This window comes from Vigna radiata, chromosome 3 (genome assembly GCF_000741045.1).
Source record: "Vigna radiata var. radiata cultivar VC1973A chromosome 3, Vradiata_ver6, whole genome shotgun sequence".
NCBI lineage: Eukaryota > Viridiplantae > Streptophyta > Magnoliopsida > Fabales > Fabaceae > Vigna > Vigna radiata.
In genome coordinates, this window is record NC_028353.1 from 3,608,552 (window position 1) to 3,619,204 (window position 10,653).

The window sequence follows — 10,653 nt, forward strand, 5'->3', positions numbered from 1 at the left end:
ACTTTGGAGNGAGCCTTGGAAGGAAACAGAGATGTTGCANCTTAGTTCTTTAGGCCTTGTTATTTTGATCTCAATTTATTCTGAAGAACTTTATCATGTTTTTAAAGTTTTAAATTCCTAGTGTTTTTACAAGAGGTCTATGATACTCCAATTCTAGATTCTTGTACTGTTTAAGGATGACTGTAAACACCTCCATTATTCTCTAACTGCTTTCAAATATTATACATGATGACGTCTTATTTATATATTTCTTTTCTATATAATTGGGACGTCACAAATGGGACTTCACTAGTGGTCCATCATATACAAAGTTTATAAATAAAAATATAAAATATTTGAAAAATAAGATATAATAAGTTCTAAATTAATGTACATTCTTCAATGCACGAAGAAATTGCTGCTAATTAGTATCTCTGTCTCCTAACACCACGTAAATGGTATGATAAATTCTAGAGCCGTCAAAATGAATCACAATTCGCGAGTAAATCTGGCTCACCATGGGTTCAGGCCGGGTTGGGTTTGAAAATATTAAATTTTTTTTATGCGGATCAGATTTCAACTCGACTCATTTAAACTCGGGTCATGCGGGTTAAACCCGTGGTAGACCGGGTTGGCCCGTCAATCCACCTACCTAATTTTATTTTTTTAATTTATTATTTTATTTATCAAACCCTAAAAAGTAAAATACTCTCTTCACTCACTGTGTATACCAAAAAAGTAACATCTACTCTCACAAATCACTCTCACAACTTGCTTTCATTTACGGTGCTGTTACTCTCACTTGTGTAATGAAATTCTTTAAGGAGCAAATTTTTTGTATATTTTTTGTGTTTATTTTTGGATGACATTTGGATTATATTGTACTTTTTATTATTATTTTGAATTGTCTTTAGTTTAACATCATTTTGAGAGTGAAATTTGTTTAAATTTGAATATAGAAAGTTTGTAATTTTTTTATTTAAAAAAACTCTAATTAAATGGGCTAGTGAGTCAACCCGTTTACCCACCAACTCGTGGTGGGTCGAGTCGGGTTTAGATTTTTCTGGCTCGCTAATAGATGAGCTGGGCTGAGTTGACTCACTAAGTGATCAATCCGTGGTGGGCCGGACCGGATCGAGCCGAATTACCTGTTTTGACAACTCTAATAAATTCTGATGTTTCAATATAGATATAAATTTATCAAAAAATTAATTAAGTGTAATTGATAAATGCCATATGACTCATTTCCTAGCAGTGCACATTACACTAAGAAGGTTGTATCATTTTCAACAACTATAAGCTCTACATATGTGTTTTAAAGTAAAAGAGTATATGAAGAATCTCACATACTTCAAACACTTGTTCTTCAAAGTGATGTAAAGGTTAACTTCTATTTTATTATAAATTTGAAAGCGAAAAAGGAGATATGTTAATTTCGGTGGAAAAGAAGAAAAAGAAGGTGCAGAAAAAATCGGACTTTATTGTTCAGTTTTCAAAAATTAGCAGAAGGAAAGTATTATCTATCTTTTTCACAACACTCTATCACTCATCATTATCATTTAATCTCTAAGAACATTATTCAATGTTTTTCATAATTTAACGTTTTAAAGCTTTATTATTATTTTAAGTCTTAACTTTCTTTTGATTTTATTGTTGGGGAACGTTAACCAATGCCCTAAGAACAAGGAATACTTAATAATCCTTCATTCCAATATATTTATGTTGAAACATAAAATAATTAATTTTATTAATTAAAATAATATAAATTTATATAAAAGATTTTTTAAAGATAAAAATATTTTTTTTATGTCTATTATTGTTTTTTAAAAAAACAAGCACTTTTGAAATGTGAAAACTTGAAACATTTAAGAGATACAGTTTTTAATTTCTGCTAAAAATTCTCTTTAAAATTTTTAGTCTTTCCCAAAATTTTCAATTTTTTGTAATGAAAAGATTGTTTTTATGAAATCTGAGAAAAAGAAAATGTTGGGGGGCACAGGTGACAGCAGAAGAATGACTGAATGTTTGTCTCAATAAAATAACAAAAACTTAATTTTTGAGCTCATTTTTTGTCTGAAAGACCACTGCATCATTCTCACGTTTCTCTCTTCTTGGACCAGCATACTCTCCTTCCATTCCAAAAATCTAACCAACAAATTCTTGATCAGAAGCTTCTTAGGCCATCTAGGCTTCAAAGGCGACATTCTTACCGATCCTTTTTCTGTTCTTTTACTGGTGAGTTATTTCCCTTTTTCCATATACCTATTAAGTTGTGTTCATGCCAATTCATCTTGTTGCATGTTACGATCTCTGCATTTTCTCTCAAATTCTAGCTCCTATCATGTCCTAAAGACTAATTCTATCTCCAATTTGGGGATTTATAGGTGCTGTTAATTTTTCTAGAGTGTCTTTGGATTTCCTCTTGAGTTTGGCTGCTGGAAATTTAAGGTAAGGGAAGCTTGGGTGTTTTTTGTTTCTGTTCTAGAATTTGGGGTTTATGTTATTCAAACATGATATGTATGTTGGTTAGGTTAGGTAAACATTTCAATTGATGCATGTCTGAATTGAGTGGTGAAATTGTTCTGTTTAATTGAATTGATATAATCTGATATATTAGAACCTATGTGCTTGATGAATGTAATTTTGTAGCTCTGACTGTCCGATTGGGAAAATGGTTTGATGTTGATTGTGAGTGGCTGAATGAAGTTAAGTTAGTGGAATTAAGTTATCAGATCAGTATTTCAAGGAAAATTAGGTGTTTAGGGTCTTGTTAGATGAACCAAGGTAGTCAAACTGAGAAATAGGTATACCAGGTTGTGTGAGTTGGTTTAGGTAGTTCATACAAGTCAATTGTGACCTATTAGAGACACTAAAATGGTCAGAAATAGTTTTCAAAGGGTAAATTAGAATTTGAATCTCTAAGTAAATGAAATTGAAGTTATTAGATCTAAATTGATGCATAATTACTAGAGATTGATGTTAGGAGTGTGTGTGAACCTTTAGACAAGTTTAATTCCACCTATACTTCGAATTTTGAGTGTTAGAAATTCACCAAATGACCTAGAGTAAGTTTTGGGTGTGTGAGTTCCTCAAATCTGCAGAATTTCGCGCTGCAGATTATGCAGAGTCGCCTAGCGCACTCTGTGCGCTCTGCAAAGGCTTGCTGGCAGCAAAAATGCGCTCAGCGCACCCCAGAGTGTGCGCTGAGCGAATTATGTGTGACAGATTGAATATTTTTTATGTTTTTTACGTTCTGGGAATTTCGGACGTCCGTTATAGACGTTCTTTAGGTCGTTTTGGGGGTTTTGGACCCTTCCGGAACTGTTGGTGATGGTTTCAAAGTCATTTTCTTTGTCTAAGTATGAGTTACGGAGTTTTGGATTGTTTAGTGATTCTTCTTGGACTGTTATGATATGCTAATAACATATCTCTTTGGTCTTTAAAGATTTTTTAGTGATAGCTTGAAATGTGAAAACTTGAAACATTTAAGAGATACAGTTTTTATTTTCTGCTAAAAGTTCTCTTTAAAATTTTTAGTCTTTCCCAAAATTTTCAATTTTTCTGTAATGAAAAGATTGTTTTCTCTGTTAATTTAATCCTTTTGATGTTTAATTATATTTTAACTTTTAGCAACATCAAAATGAAAGACAAAATATTAAGAAAATAAGAGAAACGATACAATAACGTTAAAATATTTTTATTATTTATCTCTTAAAATTATTTTATTATTTATCTCTCTTTTTTTTGTGTATATATTAAATAAATTATCATTTTCATATGTATAACACTTACAAATATTTTTATCCTCTATAAAACTGCAACAATGATTATTGAGATCAGAATTCATTTAATATCACAGTTAATTATGAACTTTTGTAAAATTTAATGTTTATTAATTATTATTAACAAGTGTCCTATCTGAATGTATATTTATATTTTTTTGTTGTTATTTATCCATATTGCTAGCCATGCTTTTTCCGAATTCCTCTTATATATTTCTGTAAAAGATTTCTGGATGGTATATATTTGGTTATCCGATGCATAACACTGCCTGATATCTATGGTTGAGGAATAGGTGAATAGAAGCTTCATGATGCAGAAACTAGTTGTGGTTTAGGAATCAGGAAAACAATACTCATATGAAGGCAGGCTACAAAAACCATTGATAAGCGTAAATAATAAAAGACTAAACAGATTGATGGATGATATTAATGCAGAAGTGACCTCGTGCATTACATCAGATGTCGTGCTGCCAAATGCCAAGAGTGTGGTACATCCCATGCCATGCCATGCCAGAGCTCCCAACTGAAAAACAGAGTCATGCATGTTTCTTTCATTCAACTCCTTTGTGTATACCTGCATGTGTATCCAGCTGATTGGCTTCCTGGGTCTTGTGGAGACACTGACAAAACGAAAATCCAGAAACTAGTAAAGCAACAAAAACTCATTCTTCTTGTTTTCAGTGTCAGGTTCCCTCAACAAATCAGAATTTCCATATTTACTACCTACAAGAATCCCCCTTGTAGCAGTGTTTCAGTAAGAAAGACTGAATTGTCATCCACTCATTATTTTCAAGTCCTCTACCTCCTGCTATGGTAGTCTCACTTTTCTTCATGTAGAAAATTTTAACACAATAACAACCTTTATTGTTTTCTATAACTTTCAAATTATTTGTGACCTTTGAGAGAATATAAAAGAATAAATAAATGGAATTCAAATTTCATTTATTAAATATTAAAGAGCCAAATCAAACATTTGACATCAAATACATATTATATTATTGATCATACAAACGAAATAACTTATTGATTGTGATTTTAGGCAATAATGTTTCTTTGCATAGCCTTTTATAATCACTTTCCCCGCACAACTTCTCTTCTATCTTGCCTCATTGCACAGTCATACTGAACAGAGTGAAGGACATTCAGACATATACAAGCTAGCAGAGTTTTCTAAAATTAAAAAGACGCCAAATGCTATGGAATGCCATGCAAGTAAATTCACCACAGTAATGAAATCCCAAGTCCTAGATAATTTCAGTGAGAAATCTATGCCAATTTCCCTTTTTTTGTACATTCACAACTAAGGAAATCAGAATACTCTCATCTGTCAACTGAATTAAAGAGTAGATTTCATTGTGCGCCCAATTTTTGTTTCTAATTCTGAATAAAACAATAAGGGATCAGAAACAAGAGTTATTCAAATCAGAATCAACAAGTAACCGTAGTTTTCATTAGACGCATGCTTTATCGGGCCATGCAATTAACCAATCAAACAGATGAAGGCCTCAAACAGTATATTAATACCACCCAATATGTTTGCATCATTTAGCTAAAAAAAAAATAGACAAACAACTGCTAAAATATAGCATGCGTAACCACAATCCAAATAAGGCCACTAACAATGTAGGCAACTCTGATAATGCAGCTGCCAAATGATATTATCATTCATTGAACACTTCCGCTCACTGATAACCATAATTTTGTTTATATTTCCTATATGAATCAAGGGGGGAAAATATAAAATAACAAAGAAATTATTAATTTAGGAAAATACATCTAGAAATACATAAGACAGATATCAGGAAAAAAAAATCTATATAACAAAACTGTAGAAAGCAGCGAATATCTCTCCATGCTAGTGGTTTTCAACGAGAAAGCCTGCTCAGTAAACTCAGGTACATGCTCTGGAGTAGGATCGTAGCAACAAGCCAGCAATTATTTTATAGCTTTAATTCTTCCCTAATTCAGGGAAACCATTTGAGTCAGTAATAAAACACATCTAAGAACCTACAGATGCAATTTTTACCTCCCCTGCCTGAATCAAGAAGTATCCCTTTGCTCATTTTTCCAAGAATTCTTTGCAGCCTCAGAAGACAAATCACTGGAATCCGCATTTCCATCCTTGGGTTTAGAAAAGAAGGGATCCCATTCATGAGGTCCAACCTCGCGCTGTCCCGCATCCAACAACGCATACTTCCAACTATTCTCCTCAATGAAATTATCATCGGTGCGACCTTCCATGATGTCCTTCCTCAAATTGGTAACCTTGTCAATCACAGCCTGCACCGAAACATCAAACGCATCCTTAAGAGTCTCAAGTTTGGATCGAGGATCCGCGTACACCAATCTAGGGATCAAACTAATGACCTCCTCTCTCATGATCCTGACTTCCTCCTCGGGAATCTGTCTAAGCCTCTCTTCTATACTGACATTCCTCTTCCGAATATCGTCCTCCGGAATGAACACCGAATACTTAGTATAATTCTTGGGAAGGTGCCAAGTGTATTGAGTGTAAGCCGAACCCGGATGAAAAAACACAGGTATACACCCAGCTAGCATTGAATCAAAAGCAGATCGTCGGGTATAGGAATCCCCTTGAGGCTGAAGGCAGAAAAGTGACCCTTGAAACATCTGCATTATGCTACTGGGGGAATGACACTTACTCTCCCCAAAATCACACTCCAGCAACTTACCCACCTTGGATCTCTTACACTGATCAATAATCTGCCCCCGAATCGATTTCGGGTTATCCGGACGTGGAGCCCCGGCGAAAGAAAACAACCACTTCCTCTCCAACCTCCGCATCCTCTCCTGCCAAATGAACACATCATCATCCTTAGCAGGGTGAAAATAGGTGGGATAAGGAATCCCAAAATCATTCGCATTCCAGGGACTCGACTCCACCACAAGCATGGACATGTTCCGCGCCGCAGGTAGAAACAAAAGCCTGTTCCCCCAATCCGATTCGTCCTCAGTGAGTCTTCTAAAATCCCACGTGATCCTCCCCGCCACGAGAAAATGGTCCCTCCCGTTCATGATCTTCCACTCGGGCCTCCTCACAAGCCAGTCAACGAGATCAAGCGACGCAGAGTCTCTGACGGATATGTTATAGCCCCAGAGGTAGCGGGCGATGTCGAAGCCGGCGTAGAAGGGGACGAAGAATGCAGCGGCAAGGGAAGGGTCCTGAGTGAGGCAGTCGTACTGTTTCATCCGGTTGCTGAAGATGACGTCAACGACGAACTGATTGGTAGCGTACCAGCCGGTGTCAGAGAAGACGCCCTTAACGTTTTCCAAGGGGGGGCCGAGGCCGGCGTTGGTAGTGAACTTGCACATGTTGGTCCAGAGGGAAAGCGTTCTGCACTTCTTCAACATGTCCTCGTTGAAGCGGGAGGGGAGGTCATGGACGTAGATGTAGCGGCCTCCACACCTGTCGGACTTGTTGAGGGCGGTCTGGAGGGCACGTGCGAAGGGAAAGGAGGGTGGCGGAGGGGCTTCGGTTAGGGTTTGGGAGCCGAGGCTTTTGCGAGGTTGCTGAAAGGTGACGGTGATAGGGGTTAGTTTGGGGGATTGGTTTCCGAGAACGGCGAAGTGGAAGTAGAGGAGGAGGAACCAGAAGAATGCGGAGAGTGTTGCCAGGAAGCAGATGCGGGAATTAGGGTTCCTGGCGGAGGGTTTCTCCATCTGGTCAGGGAGAATGGCCGCCACAGGGCGCCGTCTCATTGGACTCCGAATCCGATTCCGGTGGAACTCCGGCCGCTCATCGAAACCCTACGGAGGATAAGAGATGTGAATGTGGATGAAATCAGAGCATTGAGGAATGCATATTGGACTATATCTATGGCGGATTGAGATGAAAGGAAAAAAAAAGTTCAGAGTTTTAAGAAATGGAGAGTTTGGAGATCAACAACGTGCGCTGGTAGCAACTGTCGCGTGTCGGTGCCTTCGTATGTTCCTCTAACACACAAATCCCGTCACGTGTCGGTTTCCCCAAAACTATTTACTCTCTTTACTAATTTTATTATTTTTTATTACCTATATATATTTAATTAACAGTGATGATTGATAAAAAATAAATAAATAGCTGGTTTATTACTTTTAAAATGAATTATTGGGTGGTAGTTGTAATTACTGGTTCAGTTAATAATAATTGTAACTATTGAAATATTAATGACTGTATATATTTCCATAATTACTGATTCACTAGCTATGCTGTTGGGATTGAAGTCATGATTCAACACACTCTGTTGGACTCATTTTTAAATGGAAATTTTGATTCAAAAGTAACTTTTGTCATTAACATTTATATTTTGGTATTATCAGTGGAAGAATTGTTAGAGCGGGGTTTATAAAAGTAGTTAACACTTGATTACATTTGACTTGTAAATAAATTGTAAAATCTTGAAAGAGTGGAAATCTAGGAGAAAGAATATAGAACAAGAAAAAAAAAATAGTTCATTTTGTTTTATTCTACGTTTGGAATGGTAAAAGGAGAGAATGGGATGCTGGAAAATATAATTTGATTTTATTATTTACGGTAAAAAAATAGAAGAGTAGAAGTACAATTTTATAAATGATATTTTATTGTTTTATTATTGAAAATTGCATTATAAATAGGAAAAAAATAGTTAATAGAATTTCATCTTATAAATTTAAACTATTCTCTTTTATTTCTTTTGATTTTTAACTCTTTTATTCATCTTTTTATAAACCAGAAAGATATTATTATAGGAGTACTAATTTATAACAGAAGAATTTCATATGCAATAATAAAAAGTATGATTGGAGTAAGTTTATTTTTGTTTTTTTTTTCTTTTGAATTATTTTGATTTTTGTCTGTATGTAATATTTTTGCGATTACATGTGGATAAAAGAATTCAAGATGAATGTTTGTAGGTAATTATTAAAATATGATTAAATAATAGATTTAATATTTTTTTTTATATAAAGCATTTGTGAGAGTTAGAACTTTTGAAACATAATAAGTGAAACTTAGTTTAAATAAGAAAAAATTGTTATTTTGTAGTAGTTTTTGATTGAACGAGTGTATAGCAGAAATGTTGTCATCACGTTTTGTATTGTAGGAAATGTAGCACGTTAATTTGATTGGTGTAAATTGAGTTTAAAAAAATGATATTCAAAAGTTTACATGGCTGTTAGTTATTTTGGTTTGACATGGATATATCATTTTGATTAATTGGTTTTATATGAAGATATTTTTGAACTAAACTACAATGTTTTTAATATGAGAAAGAAGTAAAATTGTACAAATAGACTAATTGATGATTTCATATATCAATATAGTTTCTTAAATTATGTAAACTTATTGATGAGCCAACCAATTATTTGACAAGAATGAAATATTTGATTTTCAGAAATTTATAAAGGATTTATTAGCTGGGCAAGTATATTGGAAATAACTTCCAAGGATTTAGGTCTTTTAAACAAGTGATATCGGAAATATTTTATGAAAATCCAATGAGCTTAGAGTGTATGGATAGTTAGTTAAGTTTTGGTATAGTTAGATAAATTTACGTGATTTTGCTTCTAGTGTTCGATAGTTAGGTAAATCGAAATTTTTTCACTGAGTAAAAATAAATTAATGAAAATTTAATTATTACAAAAGAAACTAGTCATTGAACAAATCAAGATCCATTAAATAAGGGTTCTCATTAAGCAAACTTAAGTTTTTGAGAAATTCAAAACTTTATCACATCAAACAAGCTTGTATACCAATGAAACGAGATTACATAATTTTAAGTATGAAATAAAATATTGAGTGTATCTGAAGCTTAGAGTTTTGTCAAAAATCTGGATATGTGTGGTCAAGTAAAGTTTAAGTGTTTTACCAAAATCGACTGTTGAATGTTATTTGATATGTACATGTGATTTATGTGAATGTAGTTATTTTCAAGAATAAATACTATATTAAGCTATTTTTAGGATATGAGAATTTAGAAAATGATGTCATTCTCACTTTATTAAGATTGAATTTTGTAATCTTCACTCACACTCTTTCCAAGAAAACTTCCTGAAAGGTCACTCATCCCATAATTACTCTAGGCTAAGCACGCTTAACCATGGAGTTCTTAAGAGTTAGGCTACCGACCGACAACTTACAGGGATTGCTGACTGCCCCCACACATAAACACGAGACTTTCCAGTGTGCTTTGTCCTCACTCACACACTTTCCAAGAAAACTTTCCGAAAGGTCACCCATCCCATAATTACTCTAGGCTAAGCACGCTTAACCATGGAGTTCTTAAGAGTTAGGCTACCGAAAAACAAATGCATTTGTTGATATGAGTAGCCAAATCAATTCCTTTAAGCTATCCTTCAACTGTATAGTCGCATACCTATACAGTCTCTAGATCCCTCTCATTCCGATGTATGTTCAATTCGTTCACGTGCCCCTTCCACTAGAAGTCTGCCAGGAGTCGCTCATTGTCCATGCCTCTTGCACCAATGACCACTCCCCATCCTCGTCAGTGTCCGGGTGTCACAAATTTAATGCCAGTTTGAGATCTAAACATGTAAAACTCTTGCTTTAGATTTTTTAAAAAATTGTCACTATTTTTTTTAATACTAATATATCTTTATTATATTAATTATAAAATTATGTTTTAATTAAATTATTATGAGTTACAATTAATTTTTACAATAAATTGTTTATTAATAAAAGGACTTTGTTCTTAAATTTATCATAGATTTCTCAAAATTATAATATATTTTAACATATAATTTTATTAGTAAATAATAAAGTTTCATTTTTAAGTTTGTTTTAGATTTCTCAAACTTTGAATCGTTCCTAAATTCACATAACAAAAGATATAGTGGTGAGAGTTGATAAATATTTTTATAATATGAAAGAAATAATTTGAGAAAAATTTGTCTC

The 10,653-nt window shown here is 34.0% G+C and overlaps 1 protein-coding gene across 2 annotated transcripts; it reads right to left on the reverse strand.

Moving 5' to 3' along the window:
- Positions 1–4,070: 4,070 nt before the first annotated feature.
- LOC106757984 (xyloglucan galactosyltransferase MUR3) lies at positions 4,071–7,697 on the reverse strand. 2 transcript variants are annotated; one of them, XM_022779157.1, is made up of 2 exons: positions 5,788–7,697; positions 4,071–4,335 (listed from the first exon to the last, which is right to left on the reverse strand). In XM_022779157.1, exon 1 carries the CDS (start codon positions 7,479–7,481, stop codon positions 5,802–5,804), a length of 1,680 nt encoding a protein of 559 aa, XP_022634878.1. In that variant the 5' UTR covers positions 7,482–7,697; the 3' UTR covers positions 4,071–4,335; positions 5,788–5,801. The 2 variants fall into 2 exon arrangements, with proteins under 2 accessions (XP_022634878.1, XP_014496344.1); XM_014640858.2 differs by having other exon boundaries at positions 4,071–4,381.
- Between the last annotated feature and the right edge of the window lie 2,956 nt (positions 7,698–10,653).